A 22,080-nucleotide genomic window follows, 5' to 3' on the forward strand; every position below is an offset into this window, starting at 1 on the left:
CATCCACTAAATGCTTGACAAATACATTCACTTCATCTTCATTTTTCAAGGAACACATCATTTCAAAAATATCCATATCTTTATCCACATCTACCAAAATGTCACTATTAGGTAGTTTAATACTAAAGGTGCATGTTGTGCTATATCCTAATTTTCTTATATAGTCTCTCAATTCAAAATATGACATCTTGTCAATATCAATATCTAAGAATTATGTAAATTTTTCACCTTTATAAATCAGTTCTCCACTAGTTAAATCTAACACTCCACCATAGTACCATCTTAGAATAATCAAAGTAAAATCGCTCATGTTTGACCTGATGACAATAAACACTCAAATAAGACAAAGTATCATAGCAGATATATTATCGAAAATCAAGTATCAACAAACTTTAATACAAATACATCATGCTTAAACAATGAAGAAAAACACAAATTTATATCACATTGTATGACTTAGATGAGAAAGAAATAAATTGATTACATGAAAATTGTGCTTAGCTGCATACAAATATGGTAGCATAAATAATTCATTATGTAAGAGAGCGAGGGATATCTTTGCATCAAATGAGACAGATTTAGGCATACAATGTCAGTAGCAAATTTCAATCACAAACTTGGTACCAAACCAACAAGATGATTCCTCAAAGATAGGCAAAACCAAGAAACCCATAACGAATGGCAAATAGTGAAATTCCCACAGAAAAGAAGATCTAACCCAACAGTGAACTCACAACAACAACAACAATCGACATCGAAAGGCCAAGTACCAAATAAATTAGCAGAAAATTTGGGTAAGGCAAAAATCCTCTTTAATTTTTGCTCTCAAACTCTCAGCCACATGTGTAGACACAATAATCCCTCTATAAAAGGTTACAACAATCAACGTCGGAAGCCAAGTACCAAATAAATTAGCAGAAGATTTGCGTAAGTCAAAAATCCTCTTTAATTTTTGCTCTCAAACTCTCAGCTACACGCGTAGACATAATAATTCCTCTATAAAAGGTTAAACTGCTATTTACAAGAAAAGAAATCTATTAAGCAGTCAACATATGCTTAGGGAAAACTCTAATTAACAATGAACTTAGTTTGGGGCAAAAACATGTACCTCTCCTAAATTAAACCAGCAATCAAATGTCAAATCTTCGAAAATCCACAAAACTTTATCACTAAGAGTAGATTCACACACAAAAATGACTAAATTCACATGTAATAATAGAGGAATTTCGTGAAGGAAGACTGGAAGAGAGAGGAGAGAGAAGAGAAGACAGAGGAAGTTGAAAGGGTGATAATGGGACCATATGACGTTTTAGGAGGGAAATGACCTGGAAGGCGTGGGTCCAGCGCGTGTAAATACGAAGGCATTACGATTTGAGTTACATTGCTAGCTCAGCATTTGGAGGGGTAGTAAATACATGAAAAAATAGATCGGGGGGGAGGGGTGATAGGACTCCCGTAAAGATTAAGTGTGTAGTTGGGATTTTGGGCAAAGCTTGGAGGGTCTTTTTGTCATTTTATGATTTCACCTTTGTTGCGTAGTGTATATTTCCTATCGGGAGAGGTCAATTGAACCCTTCGATTAAAAGAAGTTTTGCTCTTAAAATGAATCTATCAAATTTAAATTTCGAATTCACTTTTACTATCCACCCGTAATTAAGGAGACCCAAAAAGAACTTTTTCATACTTTCGGTTTACACTAAACTATGTTAATTTAACACTATTAACAAAAATAAGTTGAATAATATGTATTGCGTAATTAATTATGTTTATTTGGTAACAATTCATACTATAAAACCAGAGCGTTATGTATAATTTATTAATTTATTAAGTTTTATATAAGCACGGGTGTGAGTAAGAAAAGATTTTTCTTTCTTCTTCTTGTCTCATTCTTTTTTCCTCTTGCTATATATTTGTTGGCATATTTTATTACAATGCAACTTAAGATTCTATTACAGAACTTACTTTTCATCAACTCTAGTTGGATATTAGCTTATAGTCATGTTAAAGTTATCTTTCTAGTTATAATCTGCATGAAATCGATATTATGAACTTGGAGTGCTACTTATTCTCTAATATTTTCACAAACCAAACATTAAAAAGTAGAAAATATTTTTGTTCATACCTAATACACCCTTAATACATACTATTAATAAGAAAACCAAGATGAAAAAATAATAATTAACCCTTGTTTCTTTTTTGTTTAACCATCTAGAGCCTTTTAATTTAAATAAAGGCTAAAAAGGCACTCATCAGTCAACTCGGCCCCTTTTCTATTTTGCTTTGCCGCCTATTAAGAGAACGGAAACAACCTCTCTACTTTTTCGGATATAGTGGTATGAACTACGTACATTCTACCCTCCCCAGACCCCACTATGTGGGAATATACTGAATTTGTTGTTGTTGCCTATTAAGAGAATAGGTCCCGAAAAAGTGGTCCGTCTTTCATCATCTATACCAGTTGCCATGCAAGAACCAATAGAAAGGATTTCGACAAAAGGAGAAATCCACCCGAGGAGGGGCTCACGTCTAATTAGCTAGTTGGTGAAGCAATAGCTTACCAAGACGATGATCAGTAGCTAGTCCGAAAGGATGATCAGTCACATTGGGACTGAGATACGACCCAGACTCTTATGGGACACAGTACAGCAGTGGAGAATTTTTCGTAATGGGCGAATGCGTGACGGAGCAATGCTGCGTAGAGGTAGAAGGCCCACGGGTTGTGAACTTCTTTTCTCAGAGAAGAAGCAATGACAATATCTGAGGAATAAGCATCATCTCACTAAGATGGGGGCTAGAAAAAAGGGTCCCTATTTTGAATTTCGTAATTCTAGTTCCTTACAAACTCAAAATTTCTAATTAAAAATTACGGGATCCACCCACCACATTAGATTTACCCCCTTAATTTGAAGGAAAGAAAGAACCAATAAGATGCATCCACCAAACAGTTAAACCTATGACGTCCTTTGTATACCTGGAAATCAAAGTGACCTTTGATGAAAAGTGAAGCCTCATCATTCATAAAAGATCCACCATGAAGATTCTGTTAACAAAAGTGTAACAAGCATGGGGCAAATATACCATTACTTTGCATTTGGGTGCCCCTATTAATCAATTATTGAAATTATAACTCACTAGCATGCCATAGCCATTAACAAAAATGCCATGGACATATTATTATTATTTCACAAACTTAACAGTTTTACGGTCTCAATTAGATAACGGAGGCAAAAGTAACCCATCCAAACATGACCTGCCTAACTTTTTCAAGTTTAACCGTCTATTTATTAACTCAATCCATTTTGACCCACTTCATTCAATTCATCTAAAAATCGGGCTTAGCCCATCAAAAAAAGAAAAATTCAATCCATTTCGACCCAGCAACTAAGCTCAGTAGAGTGAGCTTGTGACCCAAACGGAGGCAAACAAGGGTAAAAAAGCTCAAGATCATCCATTTTGAAGATTACTGAGCGTAATTTTCTGCCAAAAATGCCATGCAAGTTCATTTGGGCCCTAATTGATTTGTTAACCCAAAGAAAAAAAGATTCAACCCATTTTCACCAGCCCAAATCAATCAATCGTCATTTGATACCCCTTAATCAGTCAGGCAAGAGTATAATGTGTTTGGAAAGTTTAGTGAAAAAGTAGTTCTCTTGTAAGTGGCACAAACTGAACGATACTCTATAGTAAATTAGGCCATAAAATGCAAGAGGTTGTTATTCTTGCATTGCTTGAAGGTACATACAAATGTACAGCATTTGAACAAACACTTTTATTGTCATTTACACCAGCTGCTGCCTAGCTACTTCAAAACTTAGATCTGCTTAAAGCTTAGATATGTATAGACATATAAAAATTAATGTCTTCTTGATTTGTAACCTTGTCCCTTACCATCACTTGACAAGCTCATTGAATAAGTGCAATTCATCGATCGAGGACTCCTCTTCAAATCCTCGTAAGGTTGTTGAAACCCGATATTTTCAACAGCACCAACCGTCTTGAACAATCGTCTCTTGTGCACTTCCTCCACCAATGACTTGTGCAACAACTGGCTCCGCATGTCCACTAAGGACCTGTTCCTTGTTAGTCTACGCGCATCAACTTTGCCTTTCTCTTTAGAGGTGGAACAAGTTCCTTTTGATTCTAGCATAGCTTTGCATTGCTTGTAGCACGTTCTTGCCAAAGACTGCCCCGTGATTGAGTTTTCCCTGGGGCAGAACCGGGAAGTGTGGTGAGTGATTGCAGCAGATGGCTGGCTTTGTCTTGTGGAAGTTGTCAAAGGATCATTCTCATCTTCGGATAAGTAATTGAAGTTGGAATAGTTTGCAGAGTGCGACGAGCTTTGAGAGCTGGTATCATCAAACATATCACCTGCAAGAGCGAAATGTAGCAACAAACATATAAATAATCACGTCTTTGGTAGCTTTTTCTGGTCGAAATATGTATGCTAGTCCTCAAATATAACTCAACCAGCATATGTGGTTTATTCTCAACAGCGGGAACCAATACTCAAGTTAATTAAACAAAATCTGTCGAGGATAGAGCAAAGACAACGTGTGTGGAATTTGGTAATATAACACTAGATCAGATAAATGATAATACCATAAAGCCAATGATGGTCATTGGTGTTTGTGTCAATCACTTGAGAGGAGAGCAGACCTGACAATGACACTTGGGAAGATGAAGAAGATGAGAAACCTTGGAAAGGGTTATGGTGATCGTTATCATCATCCTTAAAGCTTAGCACATGGTAATCGGCCGATTCAAACTGATTCCATTTCTTCCACTGAGGTACCAGACCGGATATTTCTCCATCAATCATATTAGCGATTTCACATGGCTTCCAGTCGGTAATTTCTAATTCCTTCACCATTTCATTTGCAACCTCCGTGGTGGTGTCAGTCACAATGTCAAATGGGAAAAACACATTCCTAACGTCACCTGCATGGACAGTGTTAAAACTTTAACGAATGCTTCAGCTTCATGTGTTTATCTAGAAACTGAACTAATAACATCCTTTTTTCCCTTTTCATAATCCTTCTTGTTCTGCTTTTGGAATCAAACTTTTCCCCGAAAAGTCCTAATTCTTCAAGAACAAAGCTGAGGCCACAGCAGATAGAAATTTGATAAAGATGGAAAAGCAGCAATACCTTCTTTACCCGCAATCTGCACTTTAAGAAAAATGGTATCATCTTCAGGGTTCAACTTCCCTGTGATGTTCATATTAGTCCTTGGGACATCCTCATTCAAGTGGAGATCCTCAATAGCGAGTTTATCATTCAAGATAGCCTTTTGTAGTCGCATCATTGTAACCGACTCACCATCAGCATCGTCAATCAACAGGAACGGATCAAGCATTAGTTCTTTAGCTGATAATCTACTCGATGCTGGCCCCAAGCATATCCTAATAAACCTTTGTGCATCCAAGTCTTGAACTTTATAAAATGCCCTTGGCCTCTTACCCTGAGTGAGGAATAAAAGAGCACGCAAGTAAATTTCTGATTAACTGATAAAAACTGTCGAGAAAGATACCAAAAAATAAAGCATCTTACGGAGATCACTTTCTTGTATATTTGTGCAGGGTTCACACATTCACTGTATGGATATTCACCAGTAAGCATCTCCAACATGCACATGCCAAATGAATATACATCAACAAGCTCATCATAGTTCTCGTCATACAATTCTGGTGCCATGAACTCAGGTGTTCCTGTTGCCAAAAAAAATAGAAATAACAAACAATTAGTAGTAATTGTGGAATGCTTGACAAAACACAAATGCACCTTAGATTTTGTTGTAGTTTATATGCGGAAAAATCTCAATATAAAAGCCAGTCTAGAGAAACAATCTAGTCGGACATTAAGAAGTCCACAGAACTTGATTTACCAAATTCAAATGTATGAATTCAGAAAATGTCACCACTGCACGTTAAGTTTTAACGAGCTAATTGGCTACTCCCCAGATGTATACAAATTGATAACAAAAGTTCCATCCGTACCTATAACACTGTGTGCTCGCTGAGATCCACGAAGAATTGCTGCCAATCCCAAGTCCCCAATCTTCACTTGTCCAAGATGACCATTAACAAATATGTTATCACACTTCAGGTCTCGATGGATAACTGGTGGATCATGTTCATGTAAATAAACCAGACCTTCCAGAATTTGGCGTGCCCAAATCTTTACAGCTCGAATATCTACTCGCTGATATTTCTTTCTGTATCTGCATTCAATCAAATGTATCCTTCTCAGCAAATCCATCACAGATATTTACCGTTAACTGTAGGCTGATCCTCTGAATCTCTGTTAATTGTAATAGGCATCAAAACTCATATTTAAATTCTTTGGATTTTTTCATGAGACATTACAGCAGTAAGATGCCAGATCTTCTATTGGATTTTCCATTCTTTTAGTTATGCTATGCTTTTACATAATAGAATATAGCATGTACGATACAACCGAAGGAGAAAAATTTTCAAATAGTCTCATAAACTTACATGATCAGTCATTGAAATTGGGACCTTTTAGTCCAGGGCCCTCACATACAGCCTCAAGTGATCCCCTAGGTTGCGAACTTGCAATTAATTGCAACATTAACTAGTGGCAGATTTTCTGATAAAAAAAATCGAAGCAATTAGATGTCCAACTCGGACCTATATGACCAAGGGCAGATCTAGGGGGTCAGGAGGGTGTTCACCAAACCCCCTCGGCAAAAAATTACATCGTATCTATAAGGTAATTTTTTTTTTATTGTATATAAATAGAGAAATCACTCCTCCAGCAGGCGCTAACCATTGTGCCTTCCCTCCTGATTTCACCATTTCTTTACATATAGATTTTGAATCCCTAAACACAAGATACAAGGTTGGCTCCGCGGTTTAGGGGTTCAAAATTCACCTTGAGGTTCCAAGTTCAAATTCTAGCACTATATTTTTATTTTTCAAATCCCCTAATTGAAATCCTAGATCCGTTGTATATGACATGACCAATCAATAGATACCATCTTTGTCAAATTCTAGCACTATATTTTTATTTTTCAAATCCCCTAATTGAAATCCTAGATCCGTTGTATATGACATGACCAATCAATAGATACCATCTTTGTCATATATTCCATACACCATAATAGACAGATCATATTCTTGGAATACGATTCACTTTCAGGATGCGTTGGTGCTGGAACGGTAGATACAAGAGACTCAAACTCTCGCGCTAAAGAGCGACACATAGTTAATTTAACGATTAGAACCCACCGACTCTAGATTCGTCACTGCATATAACTTTCCAGATACTAACAGCACAACTTTAAATCATCGCAATTCGAATAAAAATAATGATAGACAGGGAATAGAGGCATTACCCTCGGAGAGTACCGGAAGTGAACATCTCAGTAATGAAATTGAAGGTCCTTTTCTCGACATCGATCCAAGAAGTATAGAATTTCATGATAGAAGGGTGATTGAGGGTGCTAAGCAGATGAACTTCAGAGTAAAGCCTCTCTATATCCTCTGGTGACTGAAGCAAATCATTAAGTTTAATTTGGCTCCATGCCACTTCCATACCTAGCAATTCATCAATTGCCCTATATACTGTTTTCATTGCCCCTTTTCCCAAAACTTCCTCGAACTGTCCGCCCATGCATAAAAAAACCCAAATACCAAAATTATCAAGAACCATACATAATTCTCTCAACTTATAATAATTCACAACAAAGATAGCAACTTTATGAGTCCTCCTCTATGAAAATCACAACAAATCAAGAATTGTAAATGCATAAAAACCCAAACACCAAAAGAATCAAGAATCATACATAATTGACTCAAACTCACAACAATTCACACCAAAAAATTATCAGACCCCGTTTATGGAAATCACAACAAATCAAGAACTGCAAATGCATAAAAACACAAACATAATCAAGAATCATACATAAATTGACTCAACATACAACAATTCACAACAAAAACAGCAACTTTATCAACCCCATTGATGAAAAATCACAACAAATCAAGAACTGTAAATGCATAAATGATCAACCCAACACACGCCATCATCAACAAACAAATTCAAAGCTTATATAAGCCATGTCACAGCATGCAACAAAAAAAAAAAAAAACAAAGACAAAAATACTTACACGTCCATAACGACCAGTAGGGTCAGTTTCAACATACCCAAGATCATCATCCTCTGATTCTTTGCAGTTTTCAGAAAACCTTCCTTTATACATATTAAAATAATTCTCACAAAAGAATTCTAGTTAATCAAGAAAATGGGTACAAGTTGAAAGTTGAAAAACAAGGGGAATATAAATTAATTATTTATTTATGGATGTTAGAGTTACGTACGTAGCTAAAATTTGTAAAATAGTAGGACTCAGTAAAAGAGTTACTTCAGAGAAGACACAACATAGAAAGCCAAAAGGGGTGTTTAGAAGTTGTAGTAAATTATGCTGGCAAACATTTGATTGAGAAATGAGACAAATGTGATAGGATGGTGAGTGTGTTTTGAGTTGACAGCAGAATAGCACAAACTGAAAATGGCTTGTACAGAACCTGGACCAATAGGGTCACTTTGGATTTTCTTGGTTTTATTTTTTTGGGAAAAAAAATTGAAATATAGTTGAGATTTTTTTGGCCAAAGATTAGGATTTTCTTGTTTGGGAAAAAAAAACTGAAAAAAGATTAGATTTTTTTGGGCCAAGATTTGAATTTTATTAGTTTTTGTTGGAAAGATTGAAAGAAAAAATGGCATATTCTTGCACTAGGCTACCACGAATAATAGATTTTTCAGGTCCGATGTTCCTGTATAGCTGAAACTTTAGTGCATTGACTTATTTTTTTTTTACGAAATCTTTTTGGCTAAGATTTGGATTTTCTTAGTTTTTTTTCTTATTCTTGGAAAAATTGAAAAAAGATAAAAGATTTTTTTGGCCAAGATTTGGCTTTTATTGGGTGTGAAAAGGGGAATATGTAGCTATTATGGCTTTGGTGGGATTATTTGTTGCTAGGTTGTGGTGAGAGAGAAAAATGAGTGAGAAAAAAAGGAATATTGGATAGACATAATCTTTAGGTTAGATTTTTTTTTCTTATGAAGTGATAAATTTTAAGTTCATGAGTATTAAGATTATAAATTTTGAAAATAAATGCAAAAGCTTACATTATCTTTAACTAATCATATAATTTATAATAAAGATAGTAAATACGATCGAATAAAAAAATTAAATTTATTGATTCTCCTTAAAGATTAAAAAAAGTAGAACTCAATGTCTAAAATCACTCGATCTTCTCTAAAATAGTACTACATCTTAAAATAAAGCTAAAAACTTGACTCAAGAAAGTATTAAGCGTATACTTATTAGGAAACATAAGATTTCAAATAAACTTGAGTATTATTCTAATCTTTCTTTAATTTTATGATTCTTTCTATAAATAAAATTACTGTGAGGGATCTAATCTTCGAGTTTTATTTGTTTGTGGCTCTCACTATTTGAATACAACGTCCATTCATGTGTGGGGGCAAATTTCATTTTGGCATTTGACAACTTTGATTCCCACTAATATAAACATTATATACACACATATTAGTTGAATAGACTAAACATTTACAATTTGTTGTAACAAGACAATTTATTATTTATGTTATTATTGATTAAATGCAAGTATAATCCAAAGTTGGTGAGATTGAGAAAGGCATTATATATATTATTTAATAAAAAAACTAATTAACTGCCAAGCTAGATACACGCCGTTGTGGAATTGCCCACTAAATGCTTGGGAAAGACATGTTTTTTTTTTTTTTTGGTGTGTGTGTGAGCGGATAATTTTCATAAAATTTGATCATGTGCAATTACTTATAATTAATGGTATTTTATTACCTAAGTTTGATGAAAAACTTTAATCTTTGATTAATACTTTTTTTCCTTTTGAATGTTCATGGTATTTTATTACCTAAGTTTGATGAAAAACTTTAATCTTTGATTAATACTTTTTTTTCCTTTTGAATGTTCATTGCTAAAGAAAAACGGTCAATTGAAATATTTGAAAACTATAATTGATCCAATCGTGATCTCTATCTTTATCAAAAATTAAAAAATGTAAACATAAATTAGTTTGATGTAAAATTAATAAGTAGTCGCGCCCAATATTTACATTAAATCTTTAACGATGTACATTAATTAACAATTGTTAGGCGATAAAAGAGTATGCAGAAGACATAATAATATAGTATGCTATTATTGGTTTGGTGTAATTATTAACTGTGGCAAATTTAAACTTATCTTTCCAATTATTTGATCATCAAACTTATTCAAGGAGTATTATTCTCATAAGAAAATTTAAGGGCCAAGTTTGACTATTGCAAAGGCCAAAAAGGAAAAATAAAAGTTGAAGATGACACCTGCTCGTATATTATCACGTAACGATCTCATTTTAATAATGCAACAATAAAAAATAATCTGACCAAATTAATAAATAAATATAACTCCAACTGATGCACGTACTCTCATATCCTGAACAGTAAAAAGGAGATTTTTTTTTTTTTTAAAAAAAAGAAGTTGGTGTTTGACTTGGCTTTAAATATAAATATAAATATAAATATAAATCTTACTTTATTTTAAAAATAATTTATCAACTTTGCACTTTTAAAAATTGATTACTTGATATTAAAAGTTGCTAAAGTTAGTTATCTTGCCTTTTTCTTGGTAACTTTACTAAGCACTACTTTTGGAATTAAGGGTGCGTTCGATAAATGTTTTTCAATTTTTTTTTTATATTTTTTAGTAAAAATATTTTTGAAAAGTACTTTAGCTTCTTAAAAAAGAGAAAAATGATTTTCTTTATATAAATAGAAAAAATAAGTTTTGTAAAATTCATTATCTCCTTCTTGCCCACATCTAACGCCCCTATAACCCCCACTGATTGACCATCCCACACGTTGCCATGCACTCCCGAAGTTCACTCCACATCCATAGTATTTTGCTTGATTATATATAAATATTCTTTTAAAATAATATCAAGAAAATAAGTTTTAGAAAAATATTTTTCAGGTAAAATATTTTTCTTCGAACCAAACACAACGTACTTTCTTCTTTCTAGATCCTCTGGTTAGTTCAGCTGGCATATATAGCTTTTATTTTAAGCATGTAAATTTCTTTTTTAAAAAAATTAATTACAGCCTGATGCATGAATTGAAATTAGTTATTTGAAAACATCATGGATCATTTTATGTTGAATTCTATTTTTATTGCACATTGATAATGACTAGAAGCAGCTAATACTCCAGACCCACCACGTTGATATACAATGAACATAACAAGTTAGGAAGGATCCTGTCTATTTCAATTGAAAATAACAACAACAACAATAATAATAATAATAATAATAAGATAGAAGAAATTTATCTAAAGATTGGACTCTAACGCGGTTAATAATGTAAAATGAAGTTTAAGATTTAAAAAATTACAAGTTATATTTAGCAGAGACAAAAATATTTAGTGATTTCTCCTCAACATTCTATGCTTTATGAAAATAAGTCGATACTTATATTGATTGAAGATAGTATAGTAGATACTTAAATGAATAATTGAGGTACGCCCAAATTTACTTAAACACTATTAGGATATCATTGAAAAAAAAAAGGTCTTAATTTAAAAAACGGATAAAAGAAGGAATCCCTCTTTTTTACTTTTTACAATTTTCATCCGATACTTTGAGATCTCGATTAATTTAAATTTAAACTGCATAAGATCTACTAAAAAAGAACACACTTTCTATAAAAAAAAAAAAAAAAAATTATTCTCAAAACTTAAATTTGATACTTCTATTTTCTTCTTTTTTTTTTTTACAAGAAGGATTTTATTCATCCTTAAACTTAAACTTGATAGTTCTAATTTGTTATTAGAAGGATTATATTCATCCTAAAGATGAGAAGTCTCATTTAAATTCATATTCCATCAAAGAATGAGTCAGCCAAAAAAAAAAAAAAAAATAGACTTCAATTTCAGTATTAGCAAAATGCATTAGGAAATGTGGGGTTGTCTATTTCACCCCCCACTAATATATGTTTTTTTATTCTTATCCACACAAGTTTATTTGTAGGCAAATGGCATCTCTCTTTGTGAGCACCCCAAAATTCTTACTCTAAATCAAATCTCATATGATTGTATTTGCATTATTGTACTCATACTTTTCGTCTCATCTTATGTAATAATTGAAACACAAACAACATACACTTGCACGTGTTCATTATATTCCACTTTGAGACAAAATAATAACTATACATACTTTCGGAGGCGAAGGCGATTCTGTACTTCAAGTGTTATACACATATTTATTGAAATGTTTAAGATAAATATATTGTTTGACCAAAAGTTGTGGAGTTCGGCCGTTTTGTTGAGTTTGGGTTCTCAAGTTCTAATTTGAGTATATTAGGTTTGAGTTTGAGCTATAATCAATATAGTATTGTGCATGTTCACAAGAATCAGAGAATAGTGGTTGTTAGAATAATTATTTATGACTAAAAGATTTATTAGGTTGTACTTAATTTAAACAGAAGCGCCCCGTTGTTTTTTTGAGGAATATTAGGTGTAAATTTCAGACGAGAGGAGCGAATGAGCAGACATTGAACGATTAATTTAAAATCCAGACATTATTCGCAGACATTTCTGTGAAATCCAAATCCAATCCACGAAATAATTTGATCACAAAGGGGTCGTAATGTCAAACCCTTGATAGTTCTTTGTTCAAAACTATACCGATTTTCAAGATCGGAGCTATCAACCAACCACTACGTGCTAACGAGAAAGACCATAAGAGAAGAGAAGATGCCATAATCAATTTTAGCAACGTCCGAGTGCCAAAGCTGATGAATGTGTTAAGTCATAATCAATTCTCCTGTGATTTATAATAAAAGCAAAACAGATATACATATGCAGTAGTCAGCTGGACATACATACAATGGTGGCTGTGCTTGTTTGTGCACACATCAACTATATATATATATATATCTTACCGAATGCCTGCTACCTCTCATCAACACAAGTACCTAGTAACTCTACGCCTATACAAATGGAAGGTGACCACTGATCACCTAATATCATGTCTCGGCTGAGATTCAAACCCTGATATCTCTCAAAGATTGTCATCCACTTCATTGACCTCATGTACCAACTATTGTCATCATACCAGACATCAAAAGAAGTAAAAACCGATGGATTAAAGTGATGTAAAATGCAGCCAAATCTCCAAAAGGGAGCACATACAATAGCCACGAAGAGATTAAAAATGACACAAAAAAAGATGAGGAGGAGAGCCATCAGTACCCAAAATGATTAGAAGCTAACAGGAACCAAATTTGCATTGTTGGTAACTCGAGAACTACAGCATCACAGCCAATGCAGCAACAACGAAGTGCTGCCAAAGATACTGTACAACATGCATATCTATGTTACACTACGTTCACATAGTCGGCCTCAACTAGGTTCAAACTAAGCTGTAGTTGTACTCTCCTGCTAGCAAAAAGGTTCTCCAAAAAAGAAAAAAAAAAAAAAAAGATAAGTTGCGGGGACTCTTCACACTTGATGCCGCACCAGTGTCGGATTCTCCAAACATATACTAGTTTTGGTGAATCCAACACGCACCCATTGAAATTTTGGAAGAGTCTGAGCAACATAGAAAAAAAGGACATACTCGGATTTACCGTCTAGAAGTTTCTCTTTTACCTGATATCTGCCTAAAGTAACTGTTTTTGTTAGTTTTTACTGTAAAATTCCTTTTCAGTCTTCAGACAAGTTGAAAATCCTAAACCTTCCGCAATGACAGAGGAGGGAACTCATCTTCGTTCTTCAGCCCCAACAAAGGCACTGCAGCCCTGAAAACCAAAGTAAAACTTCAGCTAGCATCTGGTAACAGACCATATTGCTACTCCACAGTCCAAAAATAGAAAAAGTAGGGAACTGTTCCTACCTTCCCTGCTTACTACATGCAGGTTTTGAAAGCTGCGATTGTTGCGGGACACTTGGATTCAGGAGCACATCACGAGAAGTGCGTGAAAGCACACCCTCAGAAAGATTACCCAAAGATCCAAATTCAATTACACATGATGAATTCGAGAAAGCATTGGCACGAGAATCTTCGAGGAAGTTATCAGATTGGCTAGGTATGGCTAACTTTTCACGACCTTGAACAGAAGATTTTACAGCTGAAATCTCCTCTGTACACTTCTCTGAATGATTTGACTTCAAATGCAACTGACCATGACTTCCTGGTGCCTTACTCCTAGTCCGTCCTTTAAAACGTCTCTCCTGACGATATTCCTGAAAAGACAAAGGAGGGTGATACAAAAACCACCCTCAAGCTTTATAAAAAGGGAGATATTTATCTCAACAAACCGAGATACACATAAGATGGGAAATGAACTGGCCAGAATGTAAGAGAAAACTACCGCATTCGGAAAGTAGGTGCCAGTTCCTTGTGCCTTTTCTTTCTCTTCAGAACCTAAAGTAGCAGTAGAAGGTAGAGCATTGCCAGAAGGTTGAGCAGCTGGTTCCACAAGCATAACATTCCCATATGTTTGCCAAAATGAGTTCTGTCTTAATGGCATTGATTGTCGGACAGTATTCCAATAGGTTATGTTTTGAGATGGAGGTGGTGATGATGGACTATTCAGTACGGGCGCTGACAGGACAAACCCATAGCAACACTGGCCATAGAGCAAACTCCGTATATGGCTATCATAGTCCCCACTTAAGTCCACCAAAGGATTCATAGATTCAATATCTCCAGCTGCGCTCGCCGTGTCCCTTTCCTCTATGTTGAGAGTTAAACTTTCTAAAATACTGGTCTTTGGACTCGAGATTGCTGAACCACCAGACCAGACATCCTCACTATAATCTGCACCTGCTTGGTAAATGTTGCTGCTCTCCTGAGGGCACTCTGTTGTCTCCACCCACAAACCAGAATCAGATAGGTCACGTTGGCACAAATTCTCAGCACAGTTCCCAGTTTCAACACATGATTTATTGAAATGAAATGGAGGAGCATAGTAATGCTTCCAAGAAAGAGAACTCATGGAAGTTCCATTAGAACAATAGTCATATGTTCCATTTGCAACATCGAGATTTAGAGGTACGGAAGCAGAAGAATCATTTGCATCCCTGTATGGACAGAATCCTGAAACTGCTGCACCATCTGAAAAGGACGCATTTTCTGACACCATATCTGAAGGAACTCCATTCATCAAATTACTCGACGACTCATTCGATATTGATTTAAATACCTTTTTCAGGCTATCATTCTCAAAATCACCATCTGAGGATTTCAGAAGCATTCTAGCATTGGCATAAAATTCAGCAGGGGATAATGAAGAACATGTGTCTTCATCACCTAAAATTAGGCTGGAATATTGTAAATCAGCCACATGATTGAGTATATGCCTCTCAATAGTGTTTGCAAAGAAATTCTTGATCTCATCGGCAACTTTGTCGGATGGTGACAAAAGAATCTCGCCAAGTTTCCGGGCCCCATACTTAAAAGCTCTTTGTATTCGATAGAGATTACCTGATGGGAATCAAAACATAATTTACGTGTGAGAGAGAGCAACACAGACCACCTACATATCAACTCAAAACACCACAATCATGCTCTTTCCTGGAAACAACATGACAAGCACATTCTCAGTTTCCAAAATTTCCTTCTACAGACATACTAACTTTCAAATGACTTATATACTCCTGGGTAGGCAATTCCAAAACATATTGCTCATTAAATTACTAAAGGGGGTACTAGTTGTTAGTCCAACACAACTGCATGGTTAAGAAGCAAGGCTTTGGTACTTTTGGTAGCTACAAGAAAAACAGAATGCATAGATGAAAAGGAAGATTTTGCGTAGACAAAACAAATCATCTCATTTGTAGCCAAAACTGCAGAATCAGATCATTAGGATCTCCCGTTCCTCATAGATTTTGACTCCCTGAAGTACCAGTAAAGAATAAAATGAAAGACAAAGAAATAAAAGGGATTCGGGTTTCCTATATAACGATCATTTAAACAACAAACGAGAAATCATTTAAGTTGTACCTTTGCTGACACTACGCCCAAGGTTATTATTTTCCTTCAAGGGGTCAATAATATTTAGATACTTTTGTTGAAATGGTCGTGTGTCCGTCTCAAGACCCCTTGGTGGAACTGAGAACATTTCCATACTGTCCCTTAAGAACTCCTCACTAAGCAACAACTTCTTGGTTATATAATCTGGCATCTCAACTGCAGAAAGATAAAGAGAAACAGTGAGAAAAAAATTGAATAGAAAAATCAAAATTCCACTCAACTGAACTATATACCAACCAAAAGCCAAAAAAAGTAAAAATGCCAATCTCTTTGCAAGCTTACGCACAAGTGTAAGAAAAAAAATCCTACAGAAGATTGTAGACATCGCCAATGGTTCTAAGCCAGGGGTCTATCGGAAACAGCCTCTCTACTTCACCTCTACTTCACCTGAGGTAGTGGTATGGACTGCGTACACTCTACCCTCCCCAGACCCCACTAGGTGGGAATATACTGGGTATGTTGTTGTTGTTGTTGTTTTTAGAAGATTGTAGACATCTAAAGGAGATCAAAAACAACATCAAAGAATCGAACGGGAGAGCATTGCTTACCAAATATCGCAGGAAGGGATGATTTGCGTACTGGACCATTCAAACTAATACAATAGTTGTCCCAATCGAATTTGCAGTAGTAATCCAAAAATCTATAGAGAACCTAAAAGAAAGCAAAAACAGGAATGTCAAATACAGTTATTTATGCTTGCATACCAAGCTCAATGCACTAAGTCAAAAAGCAAAAACAGGTAATTACCGATAGAGGACCATTCAACGATGAATGGAACAACTGGAATATAAATAAGACCAGTATTTCCAAAGCATATGTAGAAATCAGACCATGATGTGCACCAAGAACACGACTTTCATAATAGCACCAAGCCTTTATCAAAATAATGCTACGTTTGAAAAGATGATTTTTACCAACAATGCGATCTACCTGCGCTCATGAAACAGAGAAGACGACAAGAACAAAAATTAGCTGTTCATTTCCTCGTTTAACACGAAACAGAAGAACAAAATGTATTGATTAAAACCACAGGGGGCGATATTTGGTTTTCCAATGTTTGCAAGGAACAGAAGGACGATGAAGCAGAAACTCTAGAGTCTAAAAAGACATTATTTTGAAAGAGACAAATAAACAACTAAACTCTATCAGATACTTTTGTTTAAAAAGCTCAATGTAGTTCATTTTAAGCACAAATTGCATTAAAAAAAAGTTACTAGTAAAAGTACTACAGAATGGAGGGATATAATGGATGATGTCAACACCCAGCTATACATATTAAACGAGTAAAAGTTTCTACAACCAGGTGATTAGAGAGGGAATTCGTCTGGTAAGAAATAACAAAAACAATCAACCAAAGGATCCCATTCTATCCAACAGAATACTGCATTAGCTAAATCAATATCTAAAAATAAACGAGGTCCATTCACTGGTTTAGAGATTCCACTAAACCATTTTCCAGTTCCAGTTGTTTCCGCGTAACCAAGACATGCTAAACATCTTACACATTAGAGACAAAATTAAAGCACAAAGACTTTATCACATTAAATACACTGTCATTGACCTGCAACTGAGAACCTATATGGACAAGATTATTTGAATCTTAGACAGTTAGCTTTGTCACTTACCTGCTCAAGGAAACAAAGCGTGCAAAGTCCTCCTAACTGATTAACGGATATATCTATCACAATATTTTGTACAATACATTTCACGAGCTTAACCTGCCATGAGAATTCAAAACTTCTCAATATTAAACAGATAATAAATGATCAATTAAGTATAAATTTAGTGAACGACTATGGATAGCCAAACTAAATAGATAGTAGTACAACTCTATAAAACAACCTTCAATCACGATAAACGTTCATCAAGCATCTAAAAGTGAAACCCACCTCCCACAAGCACACACCAAAAAACAAAAAGAGAGAGAGATGCATGCTAAAAGCTCCACTACGCTTAGACTCAACTATCCGGATTCCACAGGCAGCAGGATATTGAGATAAAAACTTAAAACTATTTGTTGCTGCAAAGAACTCAGAAATACTTCATCCAATTCAGTTCATTTTACAGACTTTACTGGTTTGAGTATACTTCTATCATTAGAGTCAGGAAAGAACCTCAGCATCAATAAATTGGGGATCCTTGACATCATACTCAGTATTTTCCTTTAGCTCTTCTTCCTGCAGAACAGCGAGAACATCGCGAGCTAATGTTTCTTCAATGATAGGACTGCTAAAAACAGTCAAATCAATGTCACCGTCAGGAAGGTAGGTCTTCAGTGGCACTGATCCATATGAGAAAACCTGTATGACAAACAAGTATAAGCAGCAAACTCTGTTAAAATAATGAAAAGCAAGATACACTTTAAGACGGACCAAAAACTTAAAACAGTAGTGACATGGTTCAACCACAATATGTGATAATAAATTTTACTTTCAAGTTCAAACACACCAGACTCTGCAATATTGAAGCCAATGGTAACTAAGGAGGCAGAATGTAATTTGAAGCAGGGGTGATCCAGGATTTAAACATTATGGGTTCCAGTTCGGAATTCTAACACAGCGCATCTGCGTTGCTGGATTCAAACTCTATAATTTGTGCTTCTTTATAGTAAGATTTTTAGCACATATACAGGTCTGAGCCAAAACTACTTGGTTTGGATGAGCCCATAAGATGTATGCTAGATCCGTCCCTGATTCAAACAGAAAAAAAGAACATTCAACTATTCTTTGGATAAGTAAAGCAAAAAGAAGACTTGACTGCTTCAAATGTATAGAGTTGCTCAAGTTAGTCCGTTGGAACAAATAGATTCATCTTTAACTAAGTTATGCATCCGACAACAATGGTTTACGTTAAAACTGTAATAGAATTAAAGATGAATCACACAATTCGGTTTTAATCTGATATTTTTGAATAATAACATAAATTAGTTTCCTGAACTTGAATTGACAGGTGTCTAAAGAATGCTTAAGGGAACAAGAAACCATGTAACATGAAATAAAGAAATATAGTTATGGAAGTAAGTATTCCCAGCCCCATCCAAAAGGAATTAGCTTACTGCTAATTATTTCTACTAGTTCTCAAATCAAATAGTGAAATATCACTCCCGATGCAGTGCGGCAGGTCATTTGACCTATGCTCTTAGCCAGAAAAGTGTTCAAACTTTTACTACTGAAAAACAAATGTTCAATTCAGAGTAATTACACATTTAGAAGTCAAAATTACAATGAAATATTTTGGTGTACTTAAAATTAATTAACTTGGCCACCAAGGGGGTGGCCTGGCCTCGCAGTTGAAGAGCTGGATAGATTAAATTTGGAACCAATGTCTTAATTTATTTGATTAAATTACTACCATCTTCCTAAACCTTGACGACTTTTTACGTGTGTTGGTGAGAAGCGACAAGGACCAGCTGGATTAATCGTGGTGCTAGCAAGTTGGCACAAACGACATTTTACTTTATTAGAAAAAAGATAGGTGTCATTCATTCCTATTTTGATTAAACTTCCTTTTTGCAGAGGGTTAGCCTCTCTACCCCATAAAGATAGGAGTAACGTCTACATATCCTCTCCAAACCCCACTAGTGAGATTACACTAGGTATGTTGTTGTTGTAAAAAAGAAGTGTCTTTTACACTATAGTACAACTGTGGCAGTGAAAAATGATGTTGTTCTCCCCCCTCCCCCCCCCCCCCCCCCCCCCCCCCCCCCCTATTCATAACCATCTTAGATTAGTAGAGTAGCCTTTGAGATTGTCAACAACATCAAGTAGAGCCTTATCTGTTCACCAGAAATGAACAAACAAACTATCCAATAAAAGGTAACACATCATTCTGTAACCCCCAACAAGTTGACCAACCAACCAACCCCCCCCCTCCCCAAAAAAATCCCACCCCACCCCCACCATCCAAAAATAAGAAAGAGGAAAATTCAGACCCCCATCATTTTTCAAAAAAGAAGCTATCAATAGAAAGCTAAAACAAGTCATCAATAGAGGTTCACGTGTACTCTACCCTCTCCAGACCCCACTTTATGGGATTACGCCGGATATGTCCTTGTTGTTCCTGTTGCTACAGAAAGCTAAAACAAATCAAGATACAAAATTTCAACAGAAATGGGACAAAAAATGAAGACACAACTGAATTCTAAGCTATATAAAAAAACAGACATGCAAATGCAGGAATCAACAGCTAGAATCTCAATTATATATAACACTGAATTAATCAATCAAATCAAAGTAAAAAATCAACCTCGCATCCAAGAGAGCATCTAATAAGTCTCTGCACATAATCAACAACATCTTTCCTCTTTTCCTCAGTATCAAGAGTTGGATGAACACAATTCACAACTTCCTGTACAGCTTCCTCACCAACAACCCAACAATCCTCTTTAACTTGTGAAGGATCAGGATTCACAAAATCCCAACGGTTCTCCATTTCAACAACCCGAAAAAGCCCGACACTACAAGAACCCATAACAAATAGAACCTAACACCTTTTTTGTCAACAACAAAACCAAAAAAGGAAAAATCTTGATTATACCCAAGTAAAGTAGAGGGGTTTAGAGGCCATTTCTTGATTGAAAACAAGGAATTTTCTAGACCAAAAAATGGGTAACTGGGGATAATGCGAATGGCTATATATATAGTATTTATATTATGTATATATATTTTGTTTTGATATAAGTAAGTAATATGATTGTATTTATTTCAAAGAAGAAAATTTTTCGGAGAAGGAGACAATTCTCAATTGCCCCCACCCTCCCCCACATAATACCCCTTTACCCCTCACCCCACCTCCCAACCCCCAACCCCTCTGTTCTTGTTTTCTTCTTCAATTTTCGAAAATCTCCGTTTAATTTCCACCTGCAACTACGTGTATATTATGTATATATATTTTGGGTTTTTTATTTTTTTTTTTGTGGGGGGTTCTTGTTGAGATTATTGTGTTTTTCTGACAGACTGCGGCGCAACGGCGTCGCATCTGAAGGGGGTGGTGCAATGTTCAAATGCCGTTATTGGAGAAGCATATCATAATTTATGTGTAATTGCTAGTATTTATTTGGACGTGAATTTTGTGTGTATATATATCTATATGTTGATATTATTAATATAATATATAATCAATTAAATAATCAAGGACTCAAAAAATATAATATACTACTTGGATTTTGAGAAGGGGCTGGGACCAGGTAGATCGCGATTTGAGAAGTTTGACGGCTAGTTTGATAAGATCCTTCTAGTTGGATCGCGATTTGAGAAGGGCCGACAACCAGTTTAATCGATATTTGAGAAGTGTCGACGACCAGTTTGATTGAGATTTCAGAAAGGTCGGCGACCAGTTTGATCGATATTTGAGAAGGATCGACGATCAGTTTGACTGCGATTTGAGAAGGATCGGCGACCAGTTTGATTGAGATTTCAAAAAGGTCATCGACCAGTTTGACTGCGATTTGAGAAGAATCGACGACCAGTTTGATTGAGATTTCAGAAAGGACGACGACCAGTTTGTTTGGGATTTCAGAAAGGTCGACGATCAGTTTGATCGCGATTTGAGGAGGGCCTAAATTAGTTTGATTGTGATTTGAGAAGGGTTGAGGTTTAGCTTGGCAATGATTTATTGGAGTGGATTGTAGTGAGAGGGACGGCGGTTAGTTTAAACGCAATTTCTTATAGTGGATAACAATGATAAGGGACGACAATTTTGTCGTGATATATTGAAGTGGATTACATGGGGCGAAGATTAGTTTGATTGCGGTATATTGAAGGACTATCGGACATTTTTGGATAAATCCTTTTTTGAACTTTTTCATGAACGATAAAATACTTCGTAGATTGAATTTCTGTTAAAAACAGTTACCATACAGGTTTTAACTGTTTTTCGTACTGACAAAGGTACGAGGCGCATCAAGCTCGTATTAACCACCTTCGCTCAACATTCACACTATATATAAGATCATTTTTTTTGAGTGTGCGTATATATAGTA

At 35.3% G+C, this 22,080-nt stretch overlaps 2 protein-coding genes across 5 annotated transcripts; both read right to left on the minus strand.

The window, feature by feature from the left end:
- Positions 1–3,657: 3,657 nt before the first annotated feature.
- Positions 3,658–8,506, minus strand: LOC107875415 (probable serine/threonine-protein kinase WNK4). Of its 4 annotated transcripts, none has more exons than XM_047414177.1 (7): positions 8,132–8,506; positions 7,357–7,622; positions 5,996–6,219; positions 5,550–5,707; positions 5,148–5,460; positions 4,657–4,938; positions 3,658–4,368 (listed from the first exon to the last, which is right to left on the minus strand). In XM_047414177.1, exons 1-7 carry the CDS (start codon positions 8,222–8,224, stop codon positions 3,854–3,856), a joined length of 1,851 nt encoding a protein of 616 aa, XP_047270133.1. In that variant the 5' UTR covers positions 8,225–8,506; the 3' UTR covers positions 3,658–3,853. The 4 variants fall into 4 exon arrangements, with proteins under 4 accessions (XP_047270133.1, XP_047270134.1, XP_016577615.2 ...); XM_047414178.1 differs by having other exon boundaries at positions 4,696–4,938; positions 8,132–8,498; XM_016722129.2 differs by having other exon boundaries at positions 4,600–4,938; positions 8,132–8,484.
- A 4,806-nt stretch (positions 8,507–13,312) lies between these two features.
- Positions 13,313–21,145, minus strand: LOC107875414. The gene is made up of 9 exons (XM_016722124.2): positions 20,346–21,145; positions 18,215–18,400; positions 17,726–17,818; positions 16,848–17,030; positions 16,649–16,751; positions 16,071–16,256; positions 14,437–15,551; positions 13,959–14,308; positions 13,313–13,863 (listed from the first exon to the last, which is right to left on the minus strand). Exons 1-9 carry the CDS (start codon positions 20,568–20,570, stop codon positions 13,794–13,796), a joined length of 2,511 nt encoding a protein of 836 aa, XP_016577610.1. The 5' UTR covers positions 20,571–21,145; the 3' UTR covers positions 13,313–13,793.
- Between the last annotated feature and the right edge of the window lie 935 nt (positions 21,146–22,080).

This window comes from Capsicum annuum, chromosome 6 (assembly GCF_002878395.1).
Source record: "Capsicum annuum cultivar UCD-10X-F1 chromosome 6, UCD10Xv1.1, whole genome shotgun sequence".
Lineage (NCBI taxonomy): Eukaryota > Viridiplantae > Streptophyta > Magnoliopsida > Solanales > Solanaceae > Capsicum > Capsicum annuum.